This window comes from Salvelinus fontinalis, chromosome 1 (genome assembly GCF_029448725.1).
Source record: "Salvelinus fontinalis isolate EN_2023a chromosome 1, ASM2944872v1, whole genome shotgun sequence".
NCBI lineage: Eukaryota > Metazoa > Chordata > Actinopteri > Salmoniformes > Salmonidae > Salvelinus > Salvelinus fontinalis.
Window position 1 is genome coordinate 34,592,334 of NC_074665.1, and position 17,186 is coordinate 34,609,519.

At 41.0% G+C, this 17,186-nt stretch overlaps 1 protein-coding gene across 1 annotated transcript in view; it reads right to left on the bottom strand.

Annotated features, from left to right (window-relative positions):
- LOC129856770 (myopalladin-like) overlaps positions 1-17,186 on the bottom strand; it is a 33,866-nt gene that overhangs the window by 7,333 nt on the left and 9,347 nt on the right. Inside the window, 8 exon segments of the mRNA XM_055924515.1 lie at positions 814-1,561; positions 3,519-3,626; positions 6,119-6,142; positions 6,409-6,550; positions 6,745-6,839; positions 9,657-10,138; positions 11,849-11,897; positions 12,111-12,286. Of these exon segments, the coding sequence (XP_055780490.1) occupies positions 814-1,561; positions 3,519-3,626; positions 6,119-6,142; positions 6,409-6,550; positions 6,745-6,839; positions 9,657-10,138; positions 11,849-11,897; positions 12,111-12,286 (1,824 nt within the window).

Genomic DNA, 17,186 nt, shown 5'->3' on the forward strand with positions numbered 1-17,186 from the left:
TCTTTCAGGGGCAGGTTGGGGAAATAGTCTGCCCTTTTAACGTATAGGAGTATCCAGGGAGCATCCAGACTCTAAACACACTCAGATCTGCAATTGGAAATGTCAGTAATGTTCTGTATCAAGCTTGGTGTAAGACCTTTCATTGCATTATTCTAGCATTTTTAAAATTAGTTTTGATGCATGTTCTGTAGCTGAAAACCAGACAATAACTCATTGTCCCTCGATCAATTATTATTAACATTATGCAGAACACGTATCATCTTAGTGCCAGATACATTTTAATCGAACAGAAATGTGAAAAACACAATAGCAGAGTGCAACAATTCATATCATGCGCATGCAAAAAGGATAGAATTGCACTTAAGTATGTTAAGAAATCACCAACCTCAGTTTTCTGTGGTTTTAAACGCCACATGGTTAAGCACAGATATGTATTCAGTAGACAAATGACAACTGGAATGCAGCAGATCTGATAGGGAGCTCAAGAGGAGACATTCCCACCTTCAATGTTTAATGTTTTAAATACAGCCCACACAACTCAAGCTGCTTTCTTCATTTCAAAACAAGGACCACAATTGAAAAAATACATCACAAGACTGAGACCAAACATTTTACAGAATTACTTTTAGAATTAAGCGTATTTTCTCGGAACAAAATCAACTGCAGTTGCAAAATTTGGGAAACACAATGGTGATAAAACAAATAGTTTGTGGTCTGACTGGTTGTTCATTTGGCCCTAAATCATGTTAGGATTTGTCTTAAGTTAAGTGATACTAGATAAGTTGAAAAATACTTGAGAATTAGAATACTCCCAGTTTGGGCTTGGCCAGTACTGGAGGTGGTTCCTTATTGGCCAACTGCGACATATCTTCATATGAATGGCTATTGGATGCTTCACTCTGGTTTTCCGTTTCATCCTCAGGCAGTTTGAAGTGCACACGGAGGCCTGCCCTGGAGCTGGACCTGGGCCCGTTGTGGTTAACCAGAACCCCAGGCTTAAGGCAGGAGGAGTTGGGGGGATCAGGGAGGTTTACATGGGAAGGGGGCTCAGGTTTATGGATAGGAGTCCCTTCCACCTTAGGCCAAAGACCAACGGGAGGGTCAGGTAACACTGAAAACGCTCTGGAGTATTCATGGTCAGTCTTGGGTATCTCACCACTGTTCTGGGGCTCCGGGCATAGCACGCTGGAGCTAGTAGGCAGGTCTGGGTGAGGGGTGCTCAGGTAGAGTGGGTCCAGATGAGATGTGTTGGAGCTACGGGTGCCTATACGGAGGCTGCTGCACAGGCTTAGTGGGTCCAGGCTGGGCATGCTGGCGCTGATAGGCACCTGGCGCAGCATGCTGGAGCTCAGAGGTTCCAGTCGTAAATTGCTGGAGCTGAAGGGATCCAGGCGGATGGTGCTGGAGTGAGGCTTGATGCTGTTGGTGAGAAGAGCCTCAGCTTGAGGCTTTAGACTGGGCAGAGTGAGATCTGATGAAGGCGGCTCTGGGACTTGTGTGGACTCCATTGTTAAAGTGCCAACGAGAGTTTTCACGTGGTTGTTGTTGGTGTTTTCATTTCCTAATGAGGTACAGGGAGAAGGATAGTTATAAAGCCTAGGGAAAGTCTAAACATCCCTTTCACACTTTTCACATTTTGCTGCCTTGAAATTACCTCTAAAATGGGATTGCATTGTTTTTCCCTCTACTAATCTACTCCACATTTTCAGTGAAAGAAAAATTATAGAAAATGTTCTAAATGAATACAAAAATGTAAAACAAACATGGCTTGATTGCGTACGTCTTTACACCCCTGAGTTAATACTTGGTGGAAGCACTTTGGCAGCAATTACAGCTGTGTGAATTATTTTGAATAAGATTCTACCAACTTTGCACAACTTTTTCTTATTGTATTTTATTGCTCAAGTTCAGAAAAATTGATGGACAGCAATATTCAAACCTGCTTTTAAAATCAGATTTAAGTCAGGGCTGAGGCTGGACCACTCAGAAGCACTTAACACCTCTTGGAAAGCCCTTATGTTGTGTCTTTGGCATTACAATTTGTATTATTGACCCGCTGAAAAAGAAAATTAAATTCCAGGGTTAGGTATTTAGAAGACTGAAGTAGGTTTTCCTCTTACTTTTTTACCTGGGCTTTGATCCTATCATATTTATTTTGTTCCTGACAAACTCCCCAGTCCCTGTCGGTGACAAGGATACCCAAAACATAATGCTTCCACCACAATACTTGAAAATGCAGAGGGTTTCACTCTGTGATGGGTTGTATTTGACTCAAACTTTTTTTTAAAATTTAGGCCAAAAAGTACATTTATTTGCAATGTTGTCTTGCAGTATTACTTAACGGCCTTGTTGCAAAAATAATTGCAGATTTTTTAAGACAGGCTTCCTTTTTTAAACTTTTTCATAAAAGCCAGTAATGTGGAGTGAATGCAATGTTGTTAATCAATGCACAGTTTTCTCTCAGCTCAGCCAATGAATCCTAAGCCTCATAGTGATGTCGTTGAGGAGTTTTTAATTGCCATACTTGACCATACTCAAAGGGATATTCAGTGTCTTGGAATTATTTCTTAAAGTCCCCTGATCTATGCCTGTGGGGAAAAAATCCCAGACATGCTTTTAAAACTCATTGGTTGTCACGTTCCTGACCTGTTTTCTGTTGTTTTGTATGTGTGTGATGGTCAGGGCGTGAGTTTTGGGTGGGCAGTCTATGTTTTCTGTTTCTATGTTGGTTTTGGGTTGCCTGGTATGGCTCTTAATTAGAGGCAGGTGTTTTGCGTTTTCCTCTAATTGAGAGTCATATTAAGGTAGGTTGTTCTCACTGTTTGTTTGTGGGTGATTGTCTCCTGTGTCCTTGTCGGTGTACCACACGGGACTGTAGCGTTTGTTTGGTTTTTGTGTAGTCTGTTTTCCCTGTCCGTGCGTTCGTCGTGTTTTATGTAAGTACTCTCGTTCAGGTCTGTCTTCTTCGTTTTGTTGTTTTGTAAAATTATCAAGTGTTCTTCGTGTGTTTAGTTTTGTCTTGTAAATAAAGTTTCATGATGTATTCACAACCCGCTGCACGTTGGTCAAATCCATGCTACTCCTCTTCTGATGAGGAGAAGGAGGAAGCGCTTTACATTGGTGGCTCTGAGGTTGAATCATTGTTTGACATTCACTATCAATTTGAGGGACATTCCAGAGACAGGTAAAGTTGTTCTAAAATCATGAGAACCACAACTTTGGCAAACAGATTGTGTGATTTTCTATGAAAATATTTGCTCCTGAACTTATTTAGATGTGCCAAAGAAAAGAGTTTGAAGACCATCGCAATCAGGACTGTTTTATATTTTTATTAATTTCAGAAAAATTATAATTGTTCTTTCACTCTGGATAAAAAATCTCCTTTTAGAATTTTAGGCAGAGAAATGTGAAAACTATGCAAGTGTGTGTAGACTTTCACGAGGCACTGTAAACAGTCTTCAAATATTATCTTACGAATAGAACTTCCACGTCTAAACTTTGTAAGCCAGTGATGTTACCTTTCACCCTTAGTGCAGCAATACTGGACACAGTTCCATATTTGTTGCTTGCAGTGCAAGTGAATGTTCCAGAATCTTCAGGGAAGACTTCAGCAATGACCATATTTCCTCTAAAGGGAATACAAAATTAGGGAGATGAGCTGAATGTCATTGTTGATGATCAGGCAACATGACTGATAGATTAAAGTGCAGAGAAGTTACTATACTGAACTAAAATATAAAATGCAACATGTAAAGTGTTGGTCACATTTCTCATGAGCTGAAATTAAAGATCCCAGAAAAAGCACAAAAAGCTTATTTTTCTAAAATGTTGTGCACAAATGTGTTTACATCCCTGTTAGTAAGCATTTATCCAGGATAATCCATCTACCTAACAGGTGTGGCATATCAAGAAGCTGATTAAACAGCATGATCATTACACATGTGCACCTTGTGTTGGGGACAATAAAAGGCCAATATAAAATGTGCAGTTTTGTAATGCAATGCCACATATGTCTCAAGTTAAGGGAGCATGCAATTGGCATTCTGACTGCAGGAATGTCCATCAGAGCTGTTGCCAGAGAATTGAATGTACATTTTTCTCCCATAAGCCGCCCCCAACGTTATTTTAGAGAATTTGGCTGTGCATCCACATGGCCTCACAACCGCAGACCACGTGTAACCACCCCAGCCCAGGACCTCCACATCCAGCTTCTTCACCTGCGGGGATGGTCTGAGACAAGTCAACCGGACAGCTGATGAAACTGTGGGTTTGCACAACTGAAGAATTTCAGCAGAAACTGTCAGAAACCGTCTCAGGGAAAATCCTCTGTGTGCTCGTCGTCTTCACCAGGGTTTTGACTTGACTGCAGTTTGGTGTTGTAACCAACTTTATTGGGCAAATGTTCACCTTCGATGTCCAGTGGCAAGCAGGAGAAGTGTGCTCTTCACAGATGAATTCTGGTGTCAACTGCACCGGACAGATGGCAGACATCGTGTATGGCGTTGTGTGTGCGAGCGGTTTGCTGCTGTTGTGAACAGAGTGCCCATGGTGGCGGTGGGGTTATGTATGGGCAGGCATAAGTCACGGACAACAAACACAATTGCATTTTATCGATGGCAGTTTGAATGCACAGAGATACCGTAACAAGATTCTGAGGCCCATTGTCGTGCCATTCATCCAGCGCCATTACATCGCGTTTCAGCACGGCCCCATGTTGCAAGGATCTGTACACAATTCATGGAAGTCTTCAATGGCCTGCATATGTAACGGATGTGAAATGGTTAGCTAGTTAGCGGTGGTGCGAGCTAGCAGCCTTTCAGTCGGTTACATCACTTGCTCTGAAACCTAGAAGTAGTGGTTCCCCTTGCTCTGCAAGGGCCGCGGCTTTTGTGGAGCGATGGGTAACGACGCTTCGTGGGTGACTGTTGTTGATGTGTGCAGAGGGTCCCTGGTTCGAGGTCGGGGCGAGCGGACGTACTAAAGTTATACTGTTACACATACTCACCAGACATGTCACCCATTGAGTATGTTCGGGATGCTCTGGATCAACGTGTACGACAGAGTGTTCCAATTCCCGCCAATATCCAGCAACTTCGCACAACCATTAAAGAGGAGTGGGACAACATTCCACAGGCCACAATCAACAGCATGATTAACTCTATGCAAAGGAAGTATGTCGTGCTGCATGAGGCAAATGGTGGTCACACCAGATACTGACTGGTTTTCTGATCCATGCCCATACTTTAAAAAAAATAAAAAAAATTAAAGGTGTCTGTGACCAACATATGCACTGTTGAAGTCGGAAGTTTACATACACCTGAGTCAAATACATTTAAACTCAGTTTTTCACAATTCCTGACATTTAATCCTAGTAAAAATTCCCTGTTTTAGGTCAGAATAATAGTAAAGAGAATTGATATATTTCAGCTTTTATTTCTTTCATCACATTCCCAGTGGGTCATAAGTTTAGATACACTCAATTAGTATTTGATAACATTGCCTTTAAATTGTTTAACTGAAACGTTGTGGGTAGCCTTCCACAAGCTTCCCACAATAAGTTGGGTGAATTTTGGCCCATTCCTCCTGACAGCTGGTGTAACTGAGTCAGGTTTGTAGGCCTCCTTGCTCGCACGCGCTTTTTCAGTTCTGCCCACAAATGTTCTATAGGATTGAGGTCAGGGCTTTGTGATGGCCACTCCAATACCTTGACTGTGTTTCAGAGACTCTGAAAGGCTCTGTAAGTAGTTCAACATAGTTCAACAGACACAGGTTGTTAAGGTTCCTTATAAGGTTGAGTTTTAGGAGGAGAAGTAAACTGGCTTTTACGCAGAGGAGTTACAGAAGCTACAGCACCAGCCAGATACTCTAAACATCTGGAAAGAGTAATGGTGTACACTGGTTCATAGAAAACATCACCTAGGTAACAGTAGGACTGACTTTGAGGCCAGTCATGTTTTTTTAATGATTGTATCTAATGCTTGTATATTGTGAATACAATTTACATTTCAGTAACACATAAAACAAAATATTTTGATACATGCAGAAATATGCTGCATCTTAAGATTTTACAATTGTATTAATTGTACCATGACAGTCTCTCCTTTGCATAATTACGTACCTGATTCATCCATGGATCGAGGCTCTAAAAATGAAGAAAATGCTCATATATATTTAATCGTATGAAATCAGGGCTTTCTGTTCTTCATGATGCCTTCTATAAAAACTTGCTCTCAGTTGTTTTTGATACTTTAACAGTTTTCAAAATGCTTACATTTATTAACTTCAAAGAGAAAGTGAAAATGTACTGATAAACTAATACAAGAGAATTGAGGTAAATCACAGAGCGTACCATAAGATGAATGTACATTATTCCGACACATAGTAAAGGAGGGAAGGTCTTGGTCTTACTCTTCTGCAGGATCCTGAAGTCAGGGGAGTCCTCAATGACATTTCCTTCTCTGTACCAGTCCACCTTGAGGGAGGGCACTCCTTTAACACGGCACTCTAGCACCACCAGCTCGCTCTCCGATGCCAACAGGTCCTGCAGACTCTGAGGGGCCAAATAGAGTGCACAGCCATCATAAGTGTATCATCACACACAAAACATGCAGTTTCTTAAGTACATGAGCTTTAGAAATGTACCATATAAGACAATATCATGTTTTGTTCGATGTTTGATGATGAAGTTGACATTGTACATGTCTTCTAATTATTCATAGTGTGGATATAATATTAGTGGGGAACCTTTGTGAAAACAGGGGCAGCCATGATAGGCCTCCCGTCTAGACCTCGAGGATAGATGTCTGGACTTAAAGTATAGCTGTCTCCATTTAGGTTCTGAAAACAAAAGGATTCCATCAATTCAAGTGGAACTGACACCGTTTGAACTACTTTGCAGAAATTACATTAAACAAACACATAATATGTGGATATATTGAAGCAATGTCACACACCAACACAATCATAATATTCGTATAAAATACCAAATTCACATTTTATGCTACAAAACCAACGTTATAAGAGTTTAATTTTTTTTTTTTATATATTTGACAAAAAATTTAATTGTAGCTAGCTAGCAGCTGGAAGGATGTTATGTTATCACCAGGGGCCTCATAAGCATTCCGTACGCAGAAAATATGCCCTAAAACACGCATGCGCCAGTTGGCGTTTATAAAAACTGAACGTGATGTGAGAATGTGCTTATCCTTCCACAAACTTTAGACCATGCGTATGCAGTTTTCATTGGCTCTATTAGATAGTCTATTATAATTGCATTGTTTTGATCTGAAGGGGAGCGCGGTTTATAACATACAGTAGAATTCAACAGGTGAACAGACAGTTGATCTTTTGCATTGAAGTGTGTAGGTACTGTAGTAAAAAAATAAATCTAAGTAGACAATGTTTCAGAATTCGGGTGCAGTGCAGCATATGGGTTTGTAAAAAGTAGCCTAAATGCCAAACATTATTGAATTCAAACGATCTGTTACAGGTTGATAACATTCTGCAATTGTTTTTGTCTATCAGAAACGGTCAAATACAGCAAATGTCACTGCAAAAGGAAACGTTCTGCCAAAACCTCCAAAGACATTTGATCGCAAATTCGTAATTGCTATTTCATTTAGATATTGTCTTGGTCTAATTCCATTACTTCTAAAGTATGCACAGTTTTACAACTGGCTTGATTTATAAATGGGAAACATGTATGGCGCCAAGTTTATAAATCTCAATATTTTTGTGCATGTGCAGTCTTTTCAGGGGGCTCATTTATAACAATTACGTACATTTCACACGTAATATTTGAGTGCGTCATTTCTGAAAATACTGCTGTCTTTGGAGGTGATGACAGAATGTTAAACTTTTGCAGTGACATTTGCTGTACGACTAGGCCATCTGACAGACAAAATATCTATGTGACCCATTTCTGAAATGTATGCACATGTGCACAAATATTGAGATAAATAAACTTGCCGCACGCCATACACACTTATGTTTCCCCTTATAAATCATACCTGCCATAAAACTATGAGCGCGTGAACGAGCATTAAAACTCTGCCTGGAAAACGCCCTCCATTCACCTTTTTAGAGCGTTGGGCCAATAACCGGAAGGTTGCTGGATCGAATCCCCGAGCTGACAAGGTAAAAATCTGTCGTTCTGTCCCTGAGCAAGACAGTTAACCCACTGTTCCCCGTGCGCCGAAGACGTGGATGTCGATTAAGGCAGCCCCCGCACCTCTCTGATTCAGAGGGGTTGGATTAAATGCGGAAGACACATTTCAATTGAATACATTGTTGGACAACTGACTAGGTGTCCCCCTTTCCTTTTCCCTTTTATGCAAGAAATAACCTTTAAACCCGCAAAATTTTCTCTCCGCCAACAAGAGGGGTGTGAACAGTTTGTGTCATGAACAGTGCTTGTGCCGATAGAAATCGACGTGCATGGAATGATCAGAATGCTGGAAGGGGGGCCTGAGTGAAAAGGTTTGGGAACCCCTGCTGTAGGTGTGCGCTGAATGATTTGATATTTTGCAGTGACCTTTTCAAACTAAATGCACGCTGCCTATAGAGCGAATGCCTGCGCATTCTGCAAGATTGATTTTATATTCAAAACAATTTAAGCTAGTAGGCTAAAGAAGGCTAAATGCTACAGCCCATACTTCTATGCAAAATACAAATTGTTGTTCAATATTTAGTTTATCAACATTGGGTTTCTATGTCCTGCCTTGGTATAGGCTCTAATATTAAATATGTAATGATGTCGCACAGCAATACTGTAGCCTACCCTTATTGTCAACTATTTTACATAGGCTACCGGTCGATTTACTGTGTTGGCAATTTAAAACATCTTCTGCAGTAATTTATGCTTTATCTGGCAAGGACTGTGTCCATTTCTCTAGGATAAAACAAAGGCAAATTGTTGTGGACCTGTCAGCAGAACATTTGAATTCAACAATGTTTTGCATCAACTTTTCCTCCAACCTAAATATGGACTGTCCGTGAATTCTGAAACAATTGCAGTATTTACAGTAGCATACATATAGGCCTACTTCAATGTAAAACGTCAACTGTTCACCTGTTAAATTCGACTGTATATTATAGCCTAAACCGCGCTACCCATGGGACTGCAAAACCTGAAATATACAGTAGCCTATCTATGCTAGGCCAATTAAATGAGAGATGTGCCTGGTAATTTGTTGTATGGCTACTTCACGAATATGAACCCATCACTGCCACAAAATATGAGGAATTTATTCTGCAATGGTTATGAAAATAAAATAAATAGATACATACATACTATAGAATTTTCACAAATACCGGACTCTGTCATTTCCAAACATTTTATGAATGTAATGAAAACATGAAGATTAGCATATCTATGTGTGCTCGCTTGTCACACACAAAAAATGCATCATATTCTTCCTGAGGGTGTATATGAACAGATTTTAATACCATTTAATGTTACTAAATTGGTGTCAGTTCCACTTTAAGTAACCAAACACAAATACACATTATTGTCAAGTACTGTGTGGGTCTTGAATAAAGATTACTGAGCAGAAAGGAACGTTTTTGACATATGCAGTACTTCAGATATCATTAATTTACATTTAAATGTTTGCAGTACATTCAGGAGCCAGAGCTTTTTGAGCAGATTATTATCTCAGCTAGAGTCGTCTGTATGGCAGCAACATGGGCAGGCAGTTTAGAGGAGACTACATGGGTCAGCGGTAGTGCCGTGGTAGAGACTGTCTGTGTCGGTAATGGTGTGGACGTCACTGGGACATGTGACGGTGTTGGCAGTGACAGTGTTGACACCTCCTGCGCCAGTACTGACGCCGTCTCCACAGGTGGTAGATCTAGAGTAGAAACTACCTGGACAGGTAACGGTGCTGACATCTCCTGGGCAGGGACCAATGTAAACGCCACCTGGGTGGATGGTGCTGTTGTCACCTCCATAACAGGAAGGACATTAGTAGCTACCTGGACAGGTACAGGTGCAGTGACTACCTGGCTAGAAGGCAGTGAGGTGGCCTCCTGTGGCTGTTCTTCAGTGCAGATGGTTGTGTCATCCTCACACAGAGACACAACACTGACAACTGGAGGTAAAGATGGGGCACCCGGCTGAGCTCGGGTCCTCTGTAGTCTTTAGGTTTACAAGATTAACAGGATACATTGTTACTAACCAGGTCCCACTGGGCTAAAATTATTTTTACAGTGTTGAAGTTACATACAGTGCCTTCAGAAAGTATTCATATACCCCTTGACTTATTCCACATTTTGTTGTATTACAGCCTGAATTCAAAATGGATACAATTGTTGTTTATTTCTTCACCCATCTACACACAATAACCCATAATGACTAAATTAAAACAATTTGTGGAAATTTATTGAAAATGAAATACAGAGATATCTCATTTACATAAGTATTCACATCCCTGAGTCAATACTTTTGGCAGCAATTACAGCTGTGAGTCTTTCTGGGTAAGTCTCTAAGACCTGTCCATATCTGGATTGTTGTTGATCATTGCTAGAGAACCATTTTCAGGTCTTGCCATAGATTTTCAAGTAGATTTAAGTCAAAACTGTAACTTGGCCACTCAGGAACAATCACTGCATCCTTGGTAAGAAACTTCAGTGTGGATTTGGCCTTGTGTTTTTTGTAATTGTCCTGCTGAAAGATGAATTAATCTCCCAGTGTCTGCTGGAAAGCAGACTGAACCAGGTTTTCCTCTAGGATTTTGCCTGTGCTTAGCTCCATTTCTTTTTTATCCTGAAAAATTCCCCAGTCCTTAACGATTACAAGCATACCCATAACATGATTCAGTCACCACTATGCTTGACAATATGGAGAGTGGTCCTCAGTAATGTGTTGTATTGGATTTGCCCCAAACACAACACTTTGTATTCAGGACAAAAAGTGAATTGCTTTTTTGCAGTAATACATTAGTGCCTTTTTGCAAACAAAGGCATGTTTTGGAATATTTTTATTTTGTACAGGCTTCCTTCTTTTCACTCTATCAATTAGGTTAGTACTGTGGAGTAAATACAATGTTGTTGAGCCATCCTCAGTTCTCCTATCACAGCCATTAAACTCTGTAACTGTTTTGAAGTCACCATTGGCCTAATAGTAAAATCCCTGAGCGGTTTCCTTCCTCTACGGCAACTGAGTTAGGAAGGATGCCTTCATCTTTGTAGTGACTGGGTGAATTGATACATCCTCCAAAGTGTAATTAATATATTCACCATGCTCAAATGGATATTCAATGTTAGGTTTTTTTACCCATAGGTGCCCTTCTTTGCGAGGCATTGGAAAATCTCCCTGGTCTTAGTGGTCGAATCTGTTTGAAATCCATTGCTCGACTGAGTGGTCTTAAAAATAATTGTATGTGTGGGGTACAAAGATGAGGTAGTAATTCAAAAATCATGTTAAACACAATTATTGCACACAGAGTGAGTCCATGCAACTTATGTGACTTGTTAAGCACATTTTTACTCCTGAACTGATTTAGCTTGTCATAACAAAGGGGTTGAATGCTTAGTGACTCAAGACATGTCAGGCATTTCATTTTATATTAATTTGTAAAAAATTCGAAAAAACATAATTCAACTTTGACATTATGGGTTATTGTGTGTAGGCCAGTGACAAAAACTATAAATTTAATCAATTTTAAATGCAGGCTGTAACACAACAAAATGTGGAAAAAGTCAAGAGGCGTGAATACTTTCTGAAGGCACCGTATGTGCTACACTGAGGCCTGTTACATTACAGAATGTAAACCTTTGAGCTTGCTTTTACTACCCAATTAAATGCTTTCCAATTATATTTTGAGTAGAGGAAGAGTAGAGTACTCACTGTGCAAGTTCAAAATGTTGTTCCCCCTCCGAATCTGTAGAGGAGGCACCTGTATAACATATAAAAGAGGGTGATATGCAGCACACTAGTAGGGATGATCCTAGTATGATTGTCTATATTCATGTTTTAACTTAAAATTAAACATTTATACCAGAGGAGATACTAATTAATCAGCAGTAATACTTTTTAGGTTGTATAGTCAGTGTTTATGTGACGGTGCACTCTCGGTCACTTGACTTGAAGGTCGAAACTCAATGGTCACCTTCGACGTAGATTTCGGCAGACGTAGAGTCTGTGCCGTAGAAGTTGGATGCAAAGAAAGAGTACCGCCCTGTGTCTTCCTCGAATGCCTCGGCAATGATCAGAGAGTGCAACTCGCCGTTGTTGATGATCTGAATGTCAGGGCAGTTCTCCAGCTCCTTCCCCTCACAAAACCACCTGGAAAGCCACACAATACATATGCTCCTTTTAGTGTCATCACATTAGGTATTCAGCCCATTGTGCATAATCACTGTATAACATCTAACTGCTTCCAACTTCAAAATATACACAGAGTGTACAAAAAAGTAGGAACACAGAGTCATACCCCCTTTCGACTTCAATGCTTCCCAGAGTTGTGTCAAGTTGGATGGATGTCCTAGGGTGGTGGATCATTCCCGATACACACGGGAAACTGTTGAGCGTGAAAAACCCAGAAGCGTTGCAGTTCTTGACACACTCAAACTGGTGCGCCTGGCACCTAATAACATACCCCATTCAAAGGCACTTAAAACTTTGGTCTTGCCTGTTAACCCTCTGAATGGCACACATACAAAATCCATGTCTCAATTGTCTCAAGGCTTAAAAATCATTTTTTAACCTGTCTCCTAAAAATCATCTACAGTGATTCAAGTGGATTTAACAGGTGACATCAATAAGGGATCATAGCTTCCACCTGGATTCACCTGGTCAGTCTGTCAGGGAAAAAGAGCAGGTGTTCCTAATGTTTTGTACACTCATTGTAAGTTAAATGAAGATCAAGTTGAGTTGACAAAATGAAAAAAAATGAAAAAAACTTTTCTGTATTGGCAACTCTCTTCCAGTCATAACTCCTTAGTGTATGTGGTGAGTGTCTTGACCCAGCTTCCTCCCATTATGTATGTCTGTCCAACGACAAGTAATGTAGCTACAATCAGGTCAGGGGAAGAAGTTCTGGTGAGCTCTCTTACACCTTAAAACAAGCCACCATCACAACACCTTAACATGCCAAATGAGCCCTTAGTTACCACTTGCTATATGCCAATAGCGATTGATGTAAAATCTAAATGAATGATGTTCTGAAGATGAAAAATATACACTACTGTTCCTGACTGTGACTAGTTTAAAACCACCTCAACTAACTTTAGATTTTCTGTAAATACCCCCAAAAGGTTATAGATTTGGTTGTAGCAAAAGTATTTCTAGTTCTGTATTCTCTACTACAATATTCAAATAAAGATGTTCAAGTGTGAATTTACATGAAGTTGTCTTTCAGGCTTTGTGTAAAAATTGGCTAGTATTTCCAGTATGACATCGATGGAGTCCTTGTTCTGCTAGATTGGCAACTCCATAAAGACACTTGTTAAATCAGAGATGATTTAATGGCCAAATACTAACCCTTTATTACTGTACTAACTGGTATCCTCTCGTACCCTGTGTACTAAAAAGCCGACCAGCCACCATGTCTCTGTACTGTAGATCTATTTTGGGACGATGAGGCAATGATGCAGTGTAAAATATATCAGATAGACATGTAGACAAAGAGTGTCTATGCGATCTCTTAGCAGAGGTCACCAGACATATGTATAAGTCAGCTACAAAGCCTTCAGACAGCTATGGGCCTAAAAGGTCCAGCATGAATGAATGTTCTGCATACATAGAAGAAAATAAAATTAAGTTGAGACTATGCAGTCAAATATAAATACTCAGTTACAGAATCCCCCTGCCGAGAGCGCTGTGGGACTAATTTCTAGCGTGTGTGTTATTGTTTATGTCTGGCTGGAGCTGTGCGGTCTGACTCGCACCCATCCTTACCATTTCTCCCCCTCAGGTGAGAGATCGACATCTCCTTCAGCTCATGGCTTCAGCCAAATTGGACAATAGCCATGTGTCTCAACACTGTGCCCGCTCTAGCTATGGAGTCTCTCCAGGCCCTGATTGGCTAGCCAGCTTGACTCACACCCTCCAAGGGAGTAAATATTACCTGAACGGTGTTATTCCAGTCTATGAGACATAAACTCAGAAGAGAAAAAAATGTCCTCTCACTGTCAACTGCTTTTATTCTCAGCAAACTTAACATGTGTAAATATTTGTTTGAACATGACAAGATTCAACAACAGACATTAACTGAACAAGTTCTACAGACATGTGACTAACAGAAATTGAATAATGTGTCCCTGAACAAAGGGGGTTCAAAATCAAAAGTAACAGTCAGTATCTGGTGTGGCCACCAGCTGCATTAAGTACTGCAGTGCATCTCCTCCTCATGGACTGCACCAGATTTGCCAGTTATTGCTGTGAGATGTTACCCCACTCTTCCACCAAGGCACCTGCAAGTTCCCGGGCATTTCTGGGTGGAATGGCCCTAGGCGTCACCCTCCGATCCAACAGGTCCCAGACGTGATCAATGGGATTGAGATCCGGGCTCTTCGCTGGCCATGGCAGAACACTGACATTCCTGTCTTGCAGGAAATCACGCACAGAACAAGCAGTATGGCTGGTGGCATTGTCATGCTGGAGGGTCATGTCAGGATGGAGCCTGCAGGAAGGGTACCACATGAGGGAGGAGGATGTCTTCCCTGTAAGACACAGCATGGAGATTGCCTGCAATGACAACAAGCTCAGTCCGATGATGCTGTGACACACCGCCCGAGACCATGACAGACCCTCCACCTCCAAATCGATCCAGCTCCAGAGTACAGGCCTCGGTGTAACGCTCATTCCTTCAACGATAAACGTGAATCCGACCATCACCTCTGGTGAGACAAAACCGCGACTCGTCAGTGAAGAGCACTTGTTGCCAGTCCTGTCTGGTCCAGCGACAGTGGGTTTGTGATGTGATGTCTGGTGAGGACCTGCCTTAATGCGAGGACGATCAGCTGTCCATCCTGTCTCCCTGTAGCGCTGTCTTTGGCGTCTCACAGTACAGACATTGCAATTTATTGCCCTGGCCACATCTGCAGTCCTCATGCCTCCTTGCAGCATGCCCAAGGCACATTCACGCAGATGAACAGGGACCCTGGGTATCTTTCTTTTGGTGTTTTTCAGAGTCAGTAGAAAGGCCTCTTTAGTGTCCTAAGTTTTCATAACTGTGACCTTAATTGCCTACCCTTGTAAGCTGTTCGTGTCTTAACGACCGTTCCACAGGTGCATGTTCATTAATTGTTTATGGTTCATTGAAATAGCATGGGAAACAGTGTTTAAAACCTTTACACTGAAGATCTGTGAAGTTATTTGGATTTTTACGAATTATCTTTGAACGACAGGGTCCTGAAAAAGGGACGTTTCTTTTCTTGCTGAGTTTATGTGCATAGGATACGTGACTACAAAAACCATCCCCATGTACATCTCCATTTTTATCTTCTCCTGTGTGTGTTAACTCTTGAGCTGCTTTATTCCCCTCTAACCAGGGGCGGTGTCAGTGAGTCACAAACCAGTAAAATACGTAGAGACAGGTCGCTCTCTTTCACTCAATATTCAACAAAGTTTAAAATCAAACAAATCAGCATGCAATACATAGTATAAGCGGAGGATGTTCTGAACCCTTTTCTAGGATTGCAAGTCTGCTACCCAATCTCTAACAAACCAGGGAGCCTATCAAAAGGATTTGCTGGATAGTTCAGCAAAGGTTTGAGTTTATTCCAAAGAGAGGTGGTACTCTTTGGTGTGCCCCCTAGAGAACATAGAAAATCCCAATTGAGATTGTTATCAAGAAAGATGATCCAGTGTCCAAAATGTCCCTGATGCAATCACCCACTTTACTCCTGATGTGTGGCTGATACTTGGGTGCAATTGACATATAGGAGACATCGCCTGGAATGTGCTGCCTAAGGTCCATCTGGCAAAGCATGTCAGTTCTAATGAGTAAGGGTCTAATTTGAATGTATGAGTAGTCGAGTAGCTAATCTCTACTAGACTGCCTGGCTGCTGCATCTGTCAAGGCTATTTTCCCTCCAGACTCCAGCCCTAGAGAGGAAAGTCCCCCCCAACAGAACGCCCCAAAGCCTAGGGAGGCTATGACTGGGTGTCCAATCGCATGCACACAATATTAAACAGACTGAGAATACGCACAATACCATTCCTTGACACACCAGAGCTACTATATCCTAGGAGGTGATACAGAGCACACTTAAAGCTAGAATCCTTAATTGAAACAATAACAAAGCGGCACCCTGCCTTTGTTTTGGTAAAAAGCGGAGGCAGCGGCCTGGAGAAATGTAACCACTTTCAAATGAATAGACATATATGGATGCAAGGACTGACCCTTCATGATTTTAAAATGATAGTTGTAACCATGTTTTGAGGCTATACAGTGTTTGTTTACATTTACATTGTTCAAAAACATTGTAGTAAAAAAAGCTTGTATTTTGGGTTCTGATGGGGTACGACAGTTGAACCAAGCTCATGAGGCATTTATAAGATATATCAGTGAGTATATACAATTAATTTACAAGTCAAAAATGGATGTAGCAACTAAGGATTCTAGTTTTAATACTGAGAGAACATAACCACGACATCAAGAACAAACCCAAGTTAACACACCAACTGACAGATAGCAACTGTGTACAGTGCCAAGCTCTAACAAAATTACATGACACACCATATGAAATACTAAGCGAAGAGGAAAACGCTCCTTAATATACTGATAATGCTAAAACATCTAGCGTGGAGAGTGAGCAAAACATGAACTCATACACAAGCACAATACACGGACAATCTATAGATCCTTAATACATTGACACCATTCACATAATACAAATAAATCAGACAACATAACAGCACTAAGAACTGACATAAAACACAATATAACATTTCAAATACACACCTATCATATCAACTGTTTTACTAAATCCTACTTTAACGTTTCTATCAACTCAGCCAATTCCATTCCACCACAAGACACTCATGTGCTCAGTGCCACTGCCAGTCCCAAAATGGTGGAGAGAAACATCCGTGGCAGGAGCGTGTCAGTAGGTCAGCATTGTCTAGTGGGAGCTTCAGCTGGCCCCTGCTTATTCTGACCGCTCAGGTGACCTCTCTTTGTCTATCAATTCAAGCAGGAATCTTTGAACAACGGTTCAAACTACTACACCACATTCTG